This window comes from Paramisgurnus dabryanus, chromosome 12, assembly GCF_030506205.2.
Source record: "Paramisgurnus dabryanus chromosome 12, PD_genome_1.1, whole genome shotgun sequence".
NCBI lineage: Eukaryota > Metazoa > Chordata > Actinopteri > Cypriniformes > Cobitidae > Paramisgurnus > Paramisgurnus dabryanus.
The window spans coordinates 36,188,633-36,210,379 of record NC_133348.1 but is presented as its reverse complement, the minus strand read 5'-3'; the positions used below and the strand labels follow the sequence as shown (position 1 = coordinate 36,210,379).

The 21,747-nt window shown below is 40.9% G+C and overlaps 1 protein-coding gene and 1 long non-coding RNA gene across 2 annotated transcripts; one reads left to right on the top strand and one right to left on the bottom strand.

The window, feature by feature from the left end:
• Nucleotides 1–1,023: 1,023 nt before the first annotated feature.
• On the top strand, nt 1,024–10,060 carry LOC135752851 (uncharacterized). The gene is made up of 2 exons (XM_065271220.2): nt 1,024–2,184; nt 7,491–10,060. Exons 1-2 carry the CDS (start codon nt 2,144–2,146, stop codon nt 9,679–9,681), a joined length of 2,232 nt encoding a protein of 743 aa, XP_065127292.2. The 5' UTR covers nt 1,024–2,143; the 3' UTR covers nt 9,682–10,060.
• Nucleotides 10,061–19,820: 9,760 nt separating this feature from the next.
• On the bottom strand, nt 19,821–20,917 carry LOC135745469 (uncharacterized). Its single transcript, XR_010531259.2, has 4 exons — nt 20,637–20,917; nt 20,416–20,537; nt 20,280–20,336; nt 19,821–19,955 (listed from the first exon to the last, which is right to left on the bottom strand). It is a non-coding gene; the product is annotated as an uncharacterized lncRNA (long non-coding RNA).
• Between the last annotated feature and the right edge of the window lie 830 nt (nt 20,918–21,747).

The window sequence follows — 21,747 nt, the reverse complement described above, 5'->3', positions numbered from 1 at the left end:
TTTTACTCACACAAACACGCGTGTCTTTTATCATAAACCCTTTCAAAGCGTGTGCAGCATGAATTCGCGTCTTTCGGAAGAGAAAACACCAGCCGCCACAGTGACACATAAGACTTTACTCACATAAGCTGCGCCATTCTGTCCGGATCCAATATTGATGGAGGAGCATTGCTTTTTAATCGCAGTCTCTCTTCAAATCCAGCGTTCTTCTGAACATCCAAACATGTAGCAACTGTTATGATTCCCTCGTTTAATAGAAATGATGTCTCGACGAAAAACAATGGCCGAATATGGTACGGTTGACGTTTAGCCATCCTTGCTGTAACTTGTGTAAGAATTTTGATTGATCTTGACCAAAAGGTCAGCCCTTCCTGGGAACACAGCATGGATGCCCGAGAGTGCAGTGTGTGTGCCCTGTAGGTGCCCGAGGCAGCAAGGACATCAAAAGAGAACTTTTGCAACACAACAACTTTCCTCCGGGACTCACGGCAGGGGACCAAGACCCCCAAAACACCCCTCTCGGGAACCAGAACTGTATATCGATTACAGGAGACTCCCTGGAGAGTTACACTTGATTTTCAAACACCACATCTCCATACAAATGATGGACCTGCAGACAAATGTCTGACTCCTCTACCCCTCCTTTCCTTGTTACCTCCTCAACACAGGACAGTTTACAGCACACCAGATTATTATGTGTAAGAAAGGTCATATCAAATGTAAATAACTGTGGAAAATATTCATGTTTCATTTCATTACAAAGGTTTTATCGCGACTGGTACACAGGTCTCATTCTCACATCAATAAAACAAATAGTAAAAGGTTTAATAGAGTAAGAAAACTTAACTCTACCCAAGGGGCGTACACCCCACTACAAACGTATCCAGGACGAGGTGCCTCCCATAGGTCTGTAAGAACCAATCACTGCAAACTTCCATTGATAAATAATGTTTACATAATGTTTATTCTATCTGGGTATATAAGGAGAGCTGAAAAACATTTTTGGGAATCTGTAACCAGATATCCCGCACAATTTACTGTGTGTCGTCTTTACCAGGTATGAAAGGTTTTTATATTTCCTGTTTGATGTAAATACTATTGGTTTGTATTTGTGTTACATTTTATTTGAACTGTGAATTGGCTTTGAATTGTGATTTTCGTACCTGGTTAATAAATTGTTATGTTTGGATTTATTCTGATGCTACGAAAGTTATTGACATGATTAGTAAATTACGATGTATCCTTGTTTCCGCAATGTCTGAAAAATCAGGCTAGTTCCGGACCAAAATCCCAGACTAGATGGCATAGTAGTACATCAGCGGAGGATTTTGGAGATCCGACTAGCACTTGGCGTTAGTTTAAGTTAAATTAGATGCGTGGAGGCTAATTTCCTGTTTAGAGTAACATGTAAATGTTGTCTGGCCACTCCAAATCAGATGAGCCTCAGCCTCTGATTATTTCAATATTAATCTATCTAAGTTGCATATTAAATTATGGCGCGATTATATAAAGCTATCATTGGAGAAGACGGTCAGTTTGTTTTTGATAGTGATCGTGAGCCTCTGGCTAGAAATAAATATTGTAATAATTAAGTTGCACCTCTATGGGGACTAAATAAAGTATGTTCAGAGACGAGCACGCGTAAAAGGCGGCCTTCTGAACATATGGTCAAACCTCTAGCAACGACCAAGCCTGATTCGGTTGTGATCGTGGGCCCGCATGATTATTAAATATTAATAAACGGCCGGTGCGTGAGTCCAAAGCGACATGAGTAGCCGAATGAACGGATGCAATAACAAGTAGGGCTAAACCAGAATAACCAGACATCTGAACAAATTATGATAATATTAAAACGATAATAAATTGAAGCAACAATAAATATACTTTATTAAATTGGAGTCAGATTAAACGAAGGGATTGATCACTAAAGTGAATGAATGTTTAAATCCATATCTTATTATCCAATGTGAAAGGAAAGACTGAAACGCGTGAGAATCCTTCGCCACGCCTCTGGAGACCGCAATTGGACCAGTGGGTGGTGCCTACCTTACAAGTTGGTGACCCCGGACGTGATCTCTCTACCTACACAGGCGAGTGACGTCTTTCCGACGCGACTATTCAGTTTTGGATTCCCACGGAAGATATGAGGTTTGATCTCCTTCTCCCCTGTCTACAACTGCTGTGGTAAGTTCGTTCCTTTTTGCCTATTAGAAGTGTTGAGGGAAAGTTTTTGCACTCTCAATTTAGACACCATTTGTAGAACGGGCCGGTAAGCCCATTGTTAGACCGGAGACCGTAGAAATCCGGTGGGGTATAAGAATTAGAGGAAACATGGACTCACAGGGACATTATAGAAGCAGTGTAGAGGAGGAAATCATGGAAACCGCCGTGCTAAAACTAAAAAACACCCTTGTTCTGTTAAAAGAGAAGGGACTAATTCTCACATGGAGCAATAATGAAATCGTATCCTGGTATTCTGTCGAGGGCCGTAAACTGGAAACGAAATCAAAATACAAAAAGACTCCCCTCGCTATTGTTTACCTGTTGCGTCGCAACGATTTGAAAACCATAACCAAAACCGAGCAAACAATCGCAAGCATAAAAGAGATTGAAAATTCACGTTCAGACGAACTAAAAAGGCTACGAGCTCAGGTCGACTCGTTCACGTATGAAAAACAAAATTGGGCAAGACAAAGCGAGACGATGGCTAAAAAGATTGACGAATTTCAAAAGAAACTCAAAAATGGTAACAATTACATATCCGCGCTTGAAGATTGCTGCGATCATTCGGGTGTCCCCGTAGCTGCCATTAAACAAGCAGCCATAAACGAGATGCTAGACGCCGGAACAAAAAGCGATAGCGATGAAGATGATATAGCTGTGTTAGAGGCAAAAACGCAGAGAGATGCTCGTAGACGAGCTCCAATGCAAGAGCCTGAGGTTGCTAATCAAATTAGCCCAATGAAAACGAGAGCGAAATCGAATGATGTTCAGCAAGATTCAGTCAAAGTGGCCGTACTAAAAACCATGACAAACACAGACGACGAGATTACAACCATTAGTCGTCCATTAACATGCGAAGAATGCTCACGACACAAACAGGTCGTAGGGATGATGCCTCGCAAAGGCCCGTTTCAGCCGTATTGGGAAACTTTAATGTTACAAGCGACGGTGTACGGACTAGAAGTCCGAGACGTGTGGCAAATAGCACTCCTCACCATTCCTGAGGAAATGAAACCAAAATTGACCGCTGAAATGAAATCCGGAGACATAATAAAGAGGAAAAATGGCGAAACCGATGATGCAATTTATGAACGGTTAAAAGCGGCAATGATAAGCTTAAGAGGGCCAACCTACGTAGACTGGGAGAGAATTATAGACATAAAACAAGCACCCAACGAAATGTTTGAAACGTATGCAGAGCGAGTATGGGTAACATATAAAGAGCATTCTGGTTTCGAAGACGCGAGTCGTGATAGTGAAGTATTGTTACAAATGATAAAAAGTCACGCTGGCCTCCCGATCCAAAAAGCACTGTTAAATGGCGTGGATCCAGCAGAGAACACATTCAGAGCGCTAGTAGACTGGGGCACAAAAATAGAAAATAGATGGAAAAATAAAACTCGCGCCGTTGCGTCTGCACAATGGACAGCAGAAGGACAGGGCAGAGAAAAATCTCATAGAAATAGAGAATTCTGTAACGTCTGCAAAAGAAACAACCACTCGACGAAAAACTGTCACAAAAGACACTGGGACAAACCACAAATATCAAACCAAACCGACCCCTCTGAGAAAACCGCGGAGCTAGTTAACATACTCCTCGCCACATTGAAAAAACAAAATGATTCACAGAACGGAGCGATCGTTGCGAGTTCGGCGCCAGAGAAATACAGTTTCCCATAGGGGTGCGTGGCCTCCATCGCTATGGGAAGCATAATTAAGAGCGGCAACCGGATCAAAATAAGAGCTAATTTAGGAGGCCAATTAGCTGACGTACTTATTGACACCGGCGCAGCATGCTCATGTACAAACATTCAATTGCCATTAACAGACGAAACCATACACATTAAAGGCATCGGTGACACGCTAATGATAGCAACACAAACCAAACCCGCTCGACTCGATTTAGGCATAGCCATAATTGAAGAACCTTTCTGGTACTTGCCAAACAACAGTGAAGGAACTGTACTGGGAATGGACATCATGAAAAAACATGGATTTGTCATTCATTGTTTTGAAAAACAGATTGAAATTCAAACTAACAAGACAGTGAAAAAATGTCCACCACGCAACGTGGTTAGAATTATGTCCATTTCCACTACAGATCCCATTCAACAGTTGATTGACAAACACAGCACTGTTTGGGCTGATCATGAACATGACTGTGGCCTTATTGACTGTGTTGTGTGTATTGAAGGAGAGCCACCTCCCCCACAAAGACAATACCGCATCAAACCTGAGGCTGAAACAGCAGTGCATGAAATAGTCCAGCAGCTTGAAACCAGAGGTATAGTCAGACGATGTAGCTCGACCACAAACTCTCCGTGTCTGCCCGTTCCAAAACCAAATGGTAAATGGCGTCTTTGTATTGACTACCAACGTCTTAACAAAGTTTTACCTAAAGCTACACCTATCGTTGCAAACCCCTCGACCTTGTTGACACAAATCTCTAACAGAGCGTCGTGGTTTACTGTACTTGATATAAAGAATGGCTTCTGGTCCATCAAGGTCAGACGTGAAGACCAATGGAAATTGGCCTTCACGGTAAACCAAATACAATATACCTGGCGCCGCGTGCCTCAGGGGCTGCACAACTCGCCATCGATTTTTCATCGAGCCTTAGAGGACGCGCTAAAACCTGTAATAGGAACCGGTAATGTAATGCACTATGTCGATGACATATTAATTGCAACCGAAAACTCATTCGATGAGCACTTACAACTCGTCGATGAAGTACTGTTAACACTAGGTAAAGTTGGTTTTAAATTGAACAAAGAAAAAGCCCAAATTGCACAAAAAGAAGTTCAATACCTAGGTTATACAATCACCCAAAGCCACAAGGCATTGACAGATGACAGACGTAAATGCGTCGCTGAACTACCTCGTCCGCACACGCTGAACTCCCTGCAGAAAGTCTTGGGTACTGCAAATTACTTAAGAGATTTCATCCCTGATTTTGCAAATATAGCTGCTCCGCTATACGACCTCTCAAAGGGAAAATCAAAACCGTCTGATGTCCTCGAATGGGCAGAAGTACACGAACAGGCTTTTACAGATTTAAAACAACACCTGTGCGCCGCGCCCGCTCTGGGTTTGCCCAACCCATCAAAGCCGTTTCATATACAGGTTGATGCACATGAAAATACTCTGAGTGGAGTGCTTGCGCAAGATCATGGAGGAAAGTTGCGCCCGATTGCATACTATAGCCGTAAGAAATCTCCAGTCAAACAGGGATTCGACCCATGTACACAACATGTTCTTGCGGTCCATTGGATGTTAACAACAACAGAACCCATTGTTGGTTTTCAACCTGTTGTTGTGCACACAATGCACACGCCAGTGCAAATGCTGTTGCAGGGCCGAATCAAAGGAGTATCGTCGCAAAGACTGGCACGATGGTTGGCAGACATCCAAGCTCGCAACATTTCCATGGTAAACACAAGAATTTTACCACATCTCTTGGGGGAGATGGAGGGCCATCCACACACATGCCAAACAAAACATGAAACACAAAGTCCAGTTCATGATACACAATTTGATAATCAAACGCCAGTATACATTGATGGATCCAGATATTGGCATGATGGCAATTTCCGTACAGGATGTGCCGTGTGGACCCCCCACCCCCTCAACTCAGATTCAGAACAATTGTTGATAAAACTGCCAGCAAACAAATCCGCACAAGAAGCCGAATTAATTGCATTACTTGAAGCCATAAAAGCGCACCCAGAACCAATCTGTGTGTACACCGATAGCAGGTATACATACGGCATAGTGCACGATTATATGGCCCAATGGCAATTAAGAAAGTTTCTCACATCCGCCGGAACGCCAATAAAACATTTTGACACAATCACCGCAATTTGGCAAGCAATCAAAACGCACAACTCTCCAATCTCAGTCATCAAAGTGCGCGCGCACATCGCTAAAAGCACCGACGAGCACGAGAAAAATAACAACATCGTTGACAAACTTGCAAAACTTGCAGCCATTAAAGGGAATGAATGGCAGCCTGACGAGCTGATTGCCCCTTCTGTGAGTGCGATACAGGTTGCTCCCATTGACTTAAAACAATACCAGCAAGAGTTATGGTTGTCAGACGGAGAGCTTGTACCGCAACTGCAGCAGGATCAATCAATCAGCATCGTAGAAGGTATGGTTCTCAGAGATGGGAAATACATAATTCCAGAGGCCCTCCAGAAACCAGTGATCAAATTGTACCATGATTATGCACATGTATCAGCTACCAAAACACAACAGCTGATACAGAAAAACTTCTGGTGGCCAAAAATGGCATCAGACATTGAGAGATGGTGTGACACATGCCTCGTATGTGCCACCATCAACCAGGGTAGAACTGGACGTACAAAACTGTGTCGCCCAGAACCACCCAAAGGGCCATGGGAATTTTTACAGCTAGATTTTATTGGCCCATTACCCACTGCCAAAGGGGGATACCGCTATTGTCTCGTCATAATTGATAAATTTTCAAAGTGGGTGGACGCGATCCCAACTCGGGACAACAGCGCACGCACGGTGGCACGAGTAATGGCAAATCAAATCCTCCCAATTTGGGGAACACCAACCCAGATTGAGTCTGACCAAGGAACACACTTCACAGGTCAGGTAATGAAACAAATTTGTGAAATGCTACATATCAAACAAAGATTTCATGTTCCTTACAGGCCGCAAAGCTCAGGTATGGTAGAGCGCGCAAATCGCTCGATTAAAGAAAGCATCTCAAAACAAATAATGCAACATCAAAACAGGTGGACTGATGCACTGCCAACAGTTCTGACAGTTTTGCGAGCAACCCCATCCAAAGCAACAGGCATCAGCCCGTTTGAACTCATGACAGGCAGAGTCATGAAACTACCCATAGACCCAGAAATCTCCCCAGCAGATCTGGGACCCCTGGTGCTTGCAAAACAACAGACTGTGCTAACACAACTACAGCAAAGACTGGCAGTGTTACAAACACAAACCGCTTTAAAACAGCAACAGTCGGACCTTATGAATGATGCACAATTTAACCCAACCTCTGAGATCAAATTTACCGAGGGTGATATGATCATGATACGGGTGTTTGTAAAACAGGGTCCATTCACACCAAGATGGCATGGACCACATGAGATAAAAGCTATATGCAATAGCTGTGTGGCAATAAGTGTCAAGGGGAAGTTGAAATGGTACCACATGTCCCAGTGCAAAATCTTCAAAGGTTCCGCTAATCAATAATTATTAACATTTCTCTCTGTTTCATCTCCTAGGTTGACTGCTGCAATCCCATGGAGACCGGACGAGAGGAAAGTTTCTGGACCCGCTTGCATCAAGCTGGGTCAAAGGGTTTCACTCACACACACACTGGAATGCGGGAAATGGGTATGGAAATACACAAAGAGGTCATCCACATTTTTCAGTACACTTTCAACCAGAAAACTAGTCACATGGCCTCCCGGAGTAGTACCGGAACCAAATTGCCCATCAAAAATTTGCTGTAAAGTAGGCTCCGACCATCTCCCTATAGTAAACATTTCAGGTGACACACCGGCACCCACATTTTTCCACAACATAACAGCCTGGTATCAACTTAAAGCAGAGCCAGGAGCAAAAATTGGGAGCATGCGCACTCTCTATGAAAAAATCAACAATGGATTAGATCCAAAAATTTGTTATTTAACCAAAAATTTAGAACCCGCAACATATAGGTGCACACACACTGAGACAATCAACACTACGCATATGAGTTATACCGAATACAAATTCGATGTAACTTCATATGTACCTGATAACAATCAGCCTGAAGCCTTTGTCTGGACTAGCCAGAGAGAAGGCATGTATTGCGTGGGAAAATGTGTCAACGACCCAGATAATTACACTGGGCCACAGAATTGCACATGGATAAAGAACCATTGTTTTAATTTAACCACCTGTGGATATAGCAAACCAAAGAAATGTCCGAAACTATATCCTATTCCTCCTGGTGGACTGATAAAAGGGAATGTTAACAAGACATTATTTCATGATGTAAATCTAGTAATGACACATGTATCATACAATATTTCTAACATTTTATCCACTTATGTTAATCACTGTGATAAAAATGACAAGACATATGCATGGCTACAGTCACGAATCGATGATTTAATTTCTGATTACAAAAACAGACTTGCCGTGCAAATCTCACCTGCACGCTCGAAACGAGACCTGCTCGGAAACATAGCGGGTCTCTTCGGCTCCATTAATTCCATTGCCAACAACTACAAAATAACCAAACAATCACAATACTCAACATGGTTGGCAAACCAGGTGGCCACTGGTTTTCAGCATATCACAAATAGCAATGAAAATATCATAAAAGCGGTTCGATCTGAAGCGCAGGCGCTTCTTGCGATCAGCCACACATTATTCAATCAGACCCGTACCATCGAACGTGACTTAGCCTGTAGGACATATGCACAAGATCTATTCACTGCTGCTAGACAAGAAATCCTAGATCTTCGTCTGTACAAGACACCTAGACATGTTTTAATTGACCTCATAGAGATCTTAGATCTACATAGGTGGTATGAATCAGAAAAAATGAAAAATGTAAGGTATTCTGAACTACTATCCACCATAATGATGTTTACAGGAAATGAATGTAATGGATGTATTGGGTTTTTCGTCAGTTTTCCTTTGATACACCCAGATCAGGTTTTTCCAAATTCCACTACCATACGCTCTATGGGCGTGGTAGTGAAGGATCAGGTAATTAAATGGGATCACCTCACTGGATACATGACACAAAAGGGTAATGAGACCTTGTTTACCAGTCGCACATGTTGCCATGAAACACACAATTATGTTATCTGTACATGTAACACCTTGCAACCTTTCTCCCCCAATGACACAAAACTTATAAATGTTCAGACACTGCATGGTTACTATGATGTTATCCAGGTGTCACATTCACAGTGGTGCGTGGTCAGTGAGATGAACTCTTTTACCTACGGAGGACTGGCCTGCTCTGCTAATCACTCGTTTTGCTTGGAAGTGACAGAGGACTTTTCGATGGGTCAAGTCAACATTTTAGGAAGAGTGCCACTGGACACAGAGACCTCACCATGGTGGGATGACACTTTCTATGAACAAAGTACCCAAGCTGTGGTTGACACGATGGAGCTAACACAAAGACTGATCCTGCAAACTGAATACCACCTCAACCAAGCGCAGGTTGAGATTAACCTGGCACGAAAGACTGCACAACTGTTATCCAGTTCATCCACTCGGTCGGCACAGTACACATACACCTGGTGGGACTGGGTGTTCCGGGGGTGTGCCATTGGCAGTGCCCTGATCTTCACCTTCACCATTTTCCAGTGTTGTTACTTCAGGCATCTCGTCCAATCTACACAGGAATCCACACACGCTGCCCTTGCCCTCAGCCCACTGCAGATACCTGTGTTCCAAAGACTCTAAAAAAAAAAAAAAAAAAAAAAATCTTTGCTTTGTCTGACCCCGCAGGTACCCTATTACAATTCGCCCGCGGGGCCAAGCGGGGAAATACTGTAAGAATTTTGATTGATCTTGACCAAAAGGTCAGCCCTTCCTGGGAACACAGCATGGATGCCCGAGAGTGCAGTGTGTGTGCCCTGTAGGTGCCCGAGGCAGCAAGGACATCAAAAGAGAACTTTTGCAACACAACAACTTTCCTCCGGGACTCACGGCAGGGGACCAAGACCCCCAAAACACCCCTCTCGGGAACCAGAACTGTATATCGATTACAGGAGACTCCCTGGAGAGTTACACTTGATTTTCAAACACCACATCTCCATACAAATGATGGACCTGCAGACAAATGTCTGACTCCTCTACCCCTCCTTTCCTTGTTACCTCCTCAACACAGGACAGTTTACAGCACACCAGATGATTATGTGTAAGAAAGGTCATATCAAATGTAAATAACTGTGGAAAATATTCATGTTTCATTTCATTACAAAGGTTTTATCGCGACTGTACACAGGTCTCATTCTCACATCAATAAAACAAATAGTAAAAGGTTTAATAGAGTAAGAAAACTTAACTCTACCCAAGGGGCGTACACCCCACTACAAACGTATCCAGGACGAGGTGCCTCCCATAGGTCTGTAAGAACCAATCACTGCAAACTTCCATTGATAAATAATGTTTACATAATGTTTATTCTATCTGGGTATATAAGGAGAGCTGAAAAACATTTCTGGGAATCTGTAACCAGATATCCCGCACAATTTACTGTGTGTCGTCTTTACCAGGTATGAAAGGTTTTTATATTTCCTGTTTGATGTAAATACTATTGGTTTGTATTTGTGTTACATTTTATTTGAACTGTGAATTGGCTTTGAATTGTGATTTTCGTACCTGGTTAATAAATTGTTATGTTTGGATTTATTCTGATGCTACGAAAGTTATTGACATGATTAGTAAATTACGATGTATCCTTGTTTCCGCAATGTCTGAAAAATCAGGCTAGTTCCGGACCAAAATCCCAGACTAGATGGCATAGTAGTACATCAGCGGAGGATTTTGGAGATCCGACTAGCACTTGGCGTTAGTTTAAGTTAAATTAGATGCGTGGAGGCTAATTTCCTGTTTAGAGTAACATGTAAATGTTGTCTGGCCACTCCAAATCAGATGAGCCTCAGCCTCTGATTATTTCAATATTAATCTATCTAAGTTGCATATTAAATTATGGCGCGATTATATAAAGCTATCATTGGAGAAGACGGTCAGTTTGTTTTTGATAGTGATCGTGAGCCTCTGGCTAGAAATAAATATTGTAATAATTAAGTTGCACCTCTATGGGGACTAAATAAAGTATGTTCAGAGACGAGCACGCGTAAAAGGCGGCCTTCTGAACATATGGTCAAACCTCTAGCAACGACCAAGCCTGATTCGGTTGTGATCGTGGGCCCGCATGATTATTAAATATTAATAAACGGCCGGTGCGTGAGTCCAAAGCGACATGAGTAGCCGAATGAACGGATGCAATAACAAGTAGGGCTAAACCAGAATAACCAGACATCTGAACAAATTATGATAATATTAAAACGATAATAAATTGAAGCAACAATAAATATACTTTATTAAATTGGAGTCAGATTAAACGAAGGGATTGATCACTAAAGTGAATGAATGTTTAAATCCATATCTTATTATCCAATGTGAAAGGAAAGACTGAAACGCGTGAGAATCCTTCGCCACGCCTCTGGAGACCGCAATTGGACCAGTGGGTGGTGCCTACCTTACAAGTGTAATGAAAACTAACTCAACTACACGTAACATGTGGGCGCGGTCTCAAGTTGAAGAGCTCATGAATAGTAATGACCTCGATCAGTTCCACGTCACACTGATAAGCTTTTCTAACTGACCTGATTTCTCCGCTTATTTCTTTTCAGTGGCTACAGCTGACAGAGGAGGTGGAAGTTGATTTTCACATTCACGACACAACACAAACACTTATGGACCTAACACATATAAAAAAATACAAGTAAAAACAGTTTTATGTGGAAGGGCCTCTTTAATATTGAGTCAGTCTTCCACACTTATAAACATCAATAATGTTAGATCAGGTATCCACACCACAGACAAAATAAAAAACGATCCAGCCCCGGACGCCAGATCACGTCAGAAAATATAAGTTTACTTGTTTAACAGGCTTCTGTCCGTTAAAAGATTGATCAATCATTGCTAGAGAAGAGCACAAGCAGAGGACAGAGTTTTATTGATGGACAGCTTCAGTTGCGTATGTCTCAATGTTCAAACCTCGTTCAACCCATGTCTAAACAGCATGAATTCAACATGCACCAAAATGCTTAATAGCAACATCCCACAAACCTTGAGCTTCCACAAACATTCTCTTTATCTATCTCTGTTTATAGAGAGAGACAGGACAGCTCATGAAACTTCACAAATGTGAGACAATTATAAGACTGAACAACAAAGAAATCAATAAGACATATGAAACATAAAAATATAATGAATGAATGAATAATATAATAAAATATAGAAATATAATGAATAAATTAATGAATAAATGTTAAATGATAATATAATGATAAAAATTATAATAATGAAATGAATAATATATATTGAATAATCAAATAAACAATTATATGGATAACTAATGATTATAAAATGATTATGTAAATAAATGATTAGGAATAAACTAAAAAAACAATAATAAAAACATTCTGCACGTGAGGATCTAAGGAAGGATCCTTCACTCCCCCCTCTTAATCATATAAGACAAAATTAAATGATTATAGCAAACAACCTTTATAATCTTTATCAAAACTCATCTTTAAAAAGCTTGGATGGCCAGTCCTTACTTTTCCTTTCTACATGTTCTTAAGAAAAGCAGGTCATTTCTGTCATTCTGCATACCAGCGTCGGTTGAGGGAGTGTGTCTTATACTGAATAATGGCCTTGATGGGCCTGTGACAGTTAAGTGTCTAATAAGACAAATCAACACTCTTATGATAATGTACAAGAGCAAGATGACAAACACTTCGGAAACTGCGACTACCAAAGGTGGTTTTAAATAATTCCAAAGTTGTCCTAATATTGATGTAAACCACATGTCCCAGTTAGATGAGAAAAGACCATGGTCTTCATTTAGTTTAGCTATTTGTTTGTGTAAAACTTTAGCCAGATTATGAACCACTTTCCCAGAATCATCCGGAATGTATAGGCAACATTCGGCCGCAATTATCTTACATGTGCCCCTCTGAGAAGCCAACAGCATGTCGAGCGCCATTTGATTGTGCAAAACAACTTTCCTAATTGCATTTACTTCGTCCAAAATATTAGCAATAGAAATGAGAGTGGTGTACATTGTAGCCTCAAATGCTTGTACTTCATTTGTAAATCAGTTACTCCTAAGAATGGAACAGTGGCGGCTCGTGTCTGCTCTTCGAAGATGCGCTAATTCAAAATAAGTGTTCAGATTGTCACGTGTCTGGTTCCCTTTTCCAAAATATGTGTCCTGCGTGTGGAGAGATCCTGTGTGCATCACGTGTTTTGGCTAAATAAGTGCCTGCTGCAGACGCCTCAAAACCGTTTATGATAAAAGAGACGCTCACTTTCCCTAAATACACGCAAGATACTCCCTTAACAGTAAACTCTAATTACAAATGAGATTATATGAGTATCTGGCAAACGCGAGCGTCTCTTTTCAAGTTCAAGCAACAGGCACTTATTTTGACATGACACGTGATGCACACACGATCGCTCAAAGCGCAGCACACATATTTTGAAATGACGAACCACACACATGACAAGCTACATACATGTTGTGACGAACTTCGCATCGTGCGCTTCAAAAAAAGAAGTCACCAGTCGTCACTGGAATGGAATAAGTCTTCCTTACCATTTCTCGGTATCAGAAATCGAACATTTAGTATGTCTCATGCTTAAGTGCTGTTTCACATAATCCTCTGACACTACTCGCATAGCTGATAAAGGTACAAAAAACAGGTAACCTCTTAGCCCTTAGGAAGTAATGGATAAGTTTTGTTACCACAAACAAAGTGTGTACCATTACGAGCAATTAGGGTTTCATTTGTCATTATCAGAAGAGCTTTGTCAGATCTGGAAAACTGGAAACGCATTTCTAGTTTGTAATGTTTACCCCGTTTACTTCAATACCAGAAAGAATTCCCTTCAAATTAACTTTTAGAGCAAATCGTTCATTTGATTCAGTACTGTTGTATGCAGGCAAATACCAGGAATTACTTGGATAAAATACATTTCTGTAGTGGCAAACACGGCTTGTGAATAGCAGACTGCTTTACCATGAATAATCGACAACCTTAAAAACACATCTGTAAGGATTTGACATTATCAGTGGTTCAATAATCATACATTTGACACCAACTTCACCTTGGTACAGTTAGAATCCCCCTCAAAAGATCATGAATCTATACTCTTTACCACCCCTAAATGCCTATGCCATGGCCATTTCCAACTTTAACAATTCCAGCCATTTTCAGCATCTCTTCCCAGCAATAGGGCATAGTAAGGTAAACAAATTGTCTGGTAAGGTTGCAACTTTGATACCAAAACCATCAACTGGGGTGCACTACTCAGAGTGTTCAAAGATGGAATAGAGGTGTCGATTATCAAATCAATTAGAATTTGTTACCCATGTTACTTTGTTCAATGATGGAGATTTAATCAGACAGCGATAATGGACGTAGATGTAAATTTTTGAAGAAAAGATTCACATACCCAACAATAGAAATATTAAGCATTTTGGCATATGTATGAGCTAAAGTTACTGCAGAATTAAGATTACTGTGATGTTCTAACCATGGATGGAATAATGGATCTGAATTGTGAATCAGAATAGAAAATCAACACAGCAAATAACATTGTGTTTGTGTTAATTTGGCTCATACACTTCAATGTCATATTTAAAAATGACCCATTGGCCTAGTTTTAATCTGGATAAATTTTGTTTAACAGCCAAGTGGCTTAAATTTTAAAACAAAACGGTGATCGGTGGGTGATCCATCAGATTAAATGGGATGATTTATTAACTGGAAAAGACCTAGAGGATGACAGTCAAATATTTTCCAAAAAATTAGAGGGCACGATCAAAGATTTCAGTTGTAAAATTAATCATAAAAATAGGAAACATATGGTTCCCTGGATGAGTTCAGATAGTCTAGAACTAATGAAAAAACGGGATCTTGCTTTAAAAACTGTAAATCGATCAAAGTTAAGTCATGATAGACAACAATTCGTTATGTTACGGAACAAAGTGGTAAAGACTTTAAGAAAAGCTAAGGCTGACTTTTTTTTAAGAATAATTGAAGAAGCAAGAGGTGATTCTAAAACAATCTGGAATCAGTTAAATTACTTAAAAGGAGATAAAATGAAAGATAGGTCATCAGTTGAATTATTGGTAAATGGGAAGCTGACTAACAATCAAGCTGAAGTAGCTGAAGCACTTAATTATCACTTTGTGGACTCAGTAGTCACAATTGCACAATGTTTCTCTCCTAAATATACCGAGGTTTATCCAGCTAATACAATGGAACAAGCCCTTATTTTAAGGGAAGTCTCTGAATCAGATGTTAGAAGAACAATTGTATCTCTTAAACAATCTAGAGCAAAGGATATAATTGGTATGGATGTGGTAATGCTTAAAGATCTTAGCGAGTCCTTAGTTAATCCTATCACAAAAATTATTAATCTTTCAGTTTCTCAGGGTCTGTTTCCTTGTGCTTGGAAGTCATCTGTTATTGTTCCTATATTTAAAAGTGGTGATCCTCATTCTGTTAATAATTATAGACCTATTAGCATTTTACCTATAGTCTCAAAGGTTGCAGAGAAATTGATAGCTGCACAAATTACTAATTATTTGAATTCTAATTTGTGTGCATTACATCCAATGCAGTTTGGCTTTAGAGCAAACTATTCAACAGAGATGGCTAACTGCTACCTCACTGAAAAAGTCAAGTCTCTATTAGACTCAGGAGGGGTTGTCGGGGCTGTGTTTCTTGATCTCAAGAAGGCCTTTGATACCGTAAATCATAGAATTCTTATATCTAAATTATTAGGTTTTAATTTTTCTCCTCATACTTTAAGATGGATTGAGTCTTATTTGTTGGGTCGCACACAGTATGTTGGTATACAGGGTTATAGGTCAGCCCCGCTAAGTATAGATACTGGTGTTCCACAAGGATCTATCTTGGGTCCTTTATTATTTACGTTGTATATTAATGATCTTCCATCAATCTGTCCTAACATTAATATTCAAATGTATGCGGACGACACTGTTATTTATATACATGGACGTAGTGTGTCACAAGTTGCAAATGAACTTACAGAATCCCTGGTTCATGTCACAGCCTGGCTAGAACAATGCTGTTTACAGTTAAACATCTCTAAAACAATGAGTATGTTCTTTACCAAATCTAATAGTTTGAGTGAGGTGCCAGATGTTTTTATATCAGGGGAAAAAATTCAAGTTGTACCTGACTATAAGTATCTCGGTGTTGTGATTGATTCCAAACTTTCTTTTAAGGCTCAGGTCAAAAAGGTGTGTAATAGAGTGAGATTTAGTATATCAAATTTTAGATTTATTCGTGATTATATGTCATCTGAAGCCGCTTTAATGTATGTGCATTCTATGATAATGTCACATATTACGTATTGTTTTACTACTTGGTCGCAAGCTACTACAACTACTCTGAAACCACTGGAATCCTTGTATAAACAATCACTAAAAATCTTAGATAAGAAATCAGTTCAGTATCATCATTGCTTAATATTGAAAAAATACAATTTACTAAGCTGGGATAATTTGATTAATTATGTACATATTTGTCTATTGTTTAAGACTATTCATAGCCTGAACTCGCCAATAAAACAGTTTGTTAATATTAGAACAACTTCTCTACGATCTACAAGGGGCGGGGAAAGAGGGGATTGTATTATCCCTCTTAAAAAATCTAAATTCAGTCAGTCTGTATTTTCAGTTAAAGCTGCAAGGGAATGGAATTCCATCCCAACAACAATTAGAAATAAACACACTCTTAGTTCTTTTCAGTTTCATCTTAAAAACTGGTTACTGATAAATCAGCACTGTCGACATTAGTCTTACACTCTTGACAAATTTGATGTCCTGGTGTAAATTGTTTTTTGGTCTTGTTTGCCTGTTCCTGTTGCCATTTAATTTAACCCCCCCCCTCTTTTTCTCTTTATTATTATTGTTAATATTATTATTTTCTTTTTTTATGTGCATATGTGTAATTAATGCTATGTATTTTGTTTTAGGGTGACTTTTTAATATTCTGTCAGGGGGCTACAGATGAAAAATAGCCCTTTGGGCTAATTCTGGCACATTTACAATTATGTTCCTTAATGTGCATTGTCCCTGTTTAACAAATAAACTAAACTAAACTAAAAACCCCTGTACATGTGTTAATTAATGGTGAATACAAATACTGAGTGCATACAGTTAGAGTGAATCCATGAATCATTCTGAACAGATGTGAAACACACATCACATCTAAGAAATATCTGACTCTGTTTCAATGTCATGAAGACAACACTTGCAACCCTGTCAGTTGTGATTCTTAAAACTCAGAATGTCTCTGTTCATGGAATGAAGACACCCAACCAGAATCCACAAAGTTTCGCCAGTCTGTCCTTCTGGCAGTATCTCAAGATTCAGCTATGTTCCAGCTATTCTGTCTGCTGGAGGTTGGCGCCAAGGAAACTCATCAGCATGATAAGGCTTTAATTTTTTTGCTAATTTCCTGAAGGTCGCCATCATATATTTCTGTGAAAACATAAAAACAAAAGAGAGGATAACAAGAGAGCTCCATGCCAAAAATCAACTTTGTTTAAACAGATTTGTTAGGAAATATCTTGTTTTGACTATTGCTAGGAAATAACGCTCCCCGGTTCCCTGAAATAACGGAAACGAAGCATTGCGTCAGTTAGCTGACGCTATGGGGGAAACTCCTGTTTACTCCGTGACTGAAGCCTATTGGTTAACGTCTGTACAAAGTACAGACCAATGACGTTTGAACCCGCGCGCGGGAGGAACGCGTCCTTATATAAGCGCGGTTCAATCGTCAGGAGCTCATTATTATTCGACTGAAGCGCGCAGCCGAATAACACTCGCTGCGTAGACGTTTGTAGCACGGCAAGAGACGCAATGCTTCGTTCCTGTTATTTCAGGGAACCGGGGTTACGTGAGTAACCTAAGCGTTCCCTTTCAATACGGTTCACTTCGCATTGCGTCAGTTAGCTGACGCTATGGGGGAACGTAATCCCATCACGCCGTGCATACACAACGTACTGAAGTGCCTTACCGGAGAGACACTGCGTGTGGCCCTATACCCGGCATATTCACAGCTTTAAAAGCAAATGTGTAAGCACCATATAAATTGTTGACGCGCACACGGTGGGGTTTTAAACGCACCGGGGGCACATAACATAGCACAAGACGGCGAGGTACCGAGCGCGCCGCGGCTGTGCGAGATAAGTAAATTCAGAGTCACGTTGGTGAGCTCGCTGAGCGCACCGTGGTGTACACATAAAACGCATGAGCGTGCATGATTGAGCCGAGAGAACCTGCGCTCGTAGGGCAGGGACGTCTAAGCTGTACAATCTGACAACGTAGATGGCGAAGACCAGCCGGCCGCGTAGCAGATATCAAATATAGATATAGATACCCCTGTAGACCAAGTTCATGAAGAAGCCAAACTCGCACAGAGTGGGCTCTATATAGGACATAGCTCATAGAGGGGCGTGAGCCAGTGCGATGGTTTCAACGATCCATCTAAATAACCACTGTTAGCAACAGACATACGTAGTGAGTGATCTGCGAAGCTCACGAACGGCCGATCTGACTATAATATGCGGCAGAACGGTTCGTAGCGTGGGATTATACAGATACCACAATAGTGTGAACCCAGGTGCACCCTCGAGCGCATCGGGATGCATGTAGGTAGTATTATAGTGCACAGATCGGTGAGCTTTCCAAGCGCGCCATAAATGTGTATTGACTATAAATTGCACGGGCACAGGTGAACACTTGAATACATCGTGAATGCATATAGATGAATCAGAGTGTTATAATGCACAGGCCGGCAAGATTCTCGAGCGCGCCGTCATGTGTTCTGATAATAAATTGTGCGCACACGGGTGAACTCTTCAGTGCACCGTGAATGCGTATAGATAAATCAGTGCACAGAACGCGCCGTGAATGTGTACAGATATGATTGATGAACGTAACGGTGGGCACCCAACGCACCGTGAACGTACACAGATGAACAACAATGTATGTGTCACAAAGCATAACACAGCTGTGTATACAGGTGAGCTTTCCCAAGCGCATCTTATTGTATACCAAAATGTTATAGCGTGTACATGTGAGCTTCTCTAAGCGCACGGTGGACGCATATAATTAAAAACCATATCGTGCATACAGGTGAGCTAATGGGCGCGCCTTTAATGCAACAAACCTCAGTAGTGCGCGAAGCAGGGATGTCGAAGCTGTAAACTGACAACGTGGACGGCGGGGACCAGCCGGCCGTGTCACAATTGTCAAATGAGAAACCTCTAAGACCATGCCCATGCTCTAAGACAAGTGAGCATAATTGTCACGGGAGGTGATAACGTCAACGATCCATAAATAGCCTGTATTGACAGGTGCTCTAGTGAGTGATCTGTGACGCAGATGAACAGCTGATCGTCTGATGTACGTCAGACGTATGTGTCATCCAGGACCTTGGACAGTTCCAGAGCGCTGTGCCTCGGGCACCGTCCGCATCTGAGAAATGACAGGCTTATGAATATAGTGAATGGCCAGCCGTAAAAGCATGTGTAACCTACAGGTACCCCATAAAAGGTGGTAAATGACCAGGCACAAGGCAGTGGTGAAGTTTTAACCCAAAAACACTTTTATTCAAACAAATAGAGACATAAGGATGTAACGCAAATCTCCAATGCAGATACCCACAAAGAAATCAAAAAGAAATAAACCAGAATAAAACAAAGCGACCCCCGGATGGCCACAGGTTACCTATTCGTGTGAAGACAATGTGTTAGACAAATGTGCTCGCACTGCAATCCACTCACAGCAAATCACACTGCAGACCTAAAGAAAAAGACATAAGAGTGACCAAACCACCACACCATCATCCACCAGTGAAGGCAACCCCGCAGCCACCGATGGGTCAAAATGAAATCTACAAAAGGAAACAAAAAACCAATATTAGCAACAGTGGGTACTGCAAATGAAGTACATAAACACTTTAAATGAACTAGAAATCATTCAGTTTGTTCTTTGATTGTGACCTTAGTTCTTATACGGTCAACTTAAAGAAACAACACTTCAAAAGGAAAATTAAATATCAAATAAACGGTAACCGTGCATCCCTGCAAGGGAAAACACAATCCATTACTAAATAAATAAAACAGAAAAGCCCAGATTTACATTCAACCTTCATATCAATAGTCATAAAACAATTAAAACTTTATAAACCCTTTAAAAATAATAAAATAAACAATACCTCTACCATCCTTTATCTTGTTTTAGTGATACTCAGGCAACCAGCAAGTCCTTAATACTAAAAACAACAAACAAAGTATAAATAAAATACAATAAAATACATGTGGTTCATTTTATTCAACCAATAAAATCACTACCTGCCAAACGATGCCTCTCATGTTTGACACTAATATCACTAGTGTTTGATATACAACTGCAGACAAACGATCTTTACTCCTGCTGGTCTATTGCCATTACGCAATACATCACGCTGTGTTTTCTATTCAAATCACCACACAAAAAGCGTACGAGAGACAGAAAAGCATTATTTAAAATGACTCGATGACTTATAATTGCCCATATAAAATCAATGCCATACCTTAGCTTTGTCTTAGCTACCTTTCGTAGATTAGCGGAAGGACCAAAGGAGGAAGTGAAAGAACGAATCATACCACTTCCATTTATAGCACTAAGGCTGATGGGATTTGTAGTTCCCAAAACACACCCGTTACAATCTACCCCCTAGATTTAAATCGACGTCCCGTCGATTACTTTAAAACACTACAACCAAGGGCGGAACATTACATTAGGCCCATTGTTAGACAGTCTTATCATAGGAAGAGCAAGCTGATCACTTAGCTGGACTTCATTAGCACATACTGGCCGAGAAAGACGATGTGGATTTGAGTGGGACCCAGCTGTTGGCCTCTTGGTTCGCCTTACTACAACTTCCGGTTGTTGTGGAGGCTGATGGTCTTTAGAAACATCTTGATAGGCATCATCTAACAGAGGTTGGGGCATATTAACTTTATCTTGAGTAATGACATCCTCAGGTGCTAGAGACACAATGACATTCTCCTCATCTCTGTCTCCAAAGATTTCATGACGGTCCCCTAAATTCAAGAGTCCAGGATCATCCAATGAAATATAAGCTGGTCGCAATTCACAACGGTGAATATGTCGAAGATTACCACCTCCTTCCAACGGAACAATGGAGTAGACTGCTCCGTGTTCATCTGGGCATCGGACCACTTTATAGGGAGTAGCATCCCAGGCATCCTGGATCTTATTCCTGCCTTTTATGTTATGAGCTCTCTGATACACCACCTGGCCTTTTTGTAATTTTTCATGGGACACCTTAGAATCATTCAATCGGGCACGATGCTCTGCGGCAGACTTTAGGTGGGCTCGAGCCTTATTAAACATCCGTTCCAGATTATCTTTGTGGTCCACTACCCAATCCACTTCACTCTGGGTCTGACTATCCAATCCTAATATAATGTCAAGAGGTAGATGTGGTTCCTGTCCAAACATAAGTACATAAGGACTGTGTCCAGTAACTTGATGCTCCGTGGTATTATAAGCGTATACTACCTGGGCAAGATGGTCTGGCCAATGGCATTTTTCTTCCGGGGGCAGAGTACGCAGCAAATCATGCATTGTTCTATTAAAGCGTTCACATTGCCCATTTCCTTGTGGTCTATACGGTG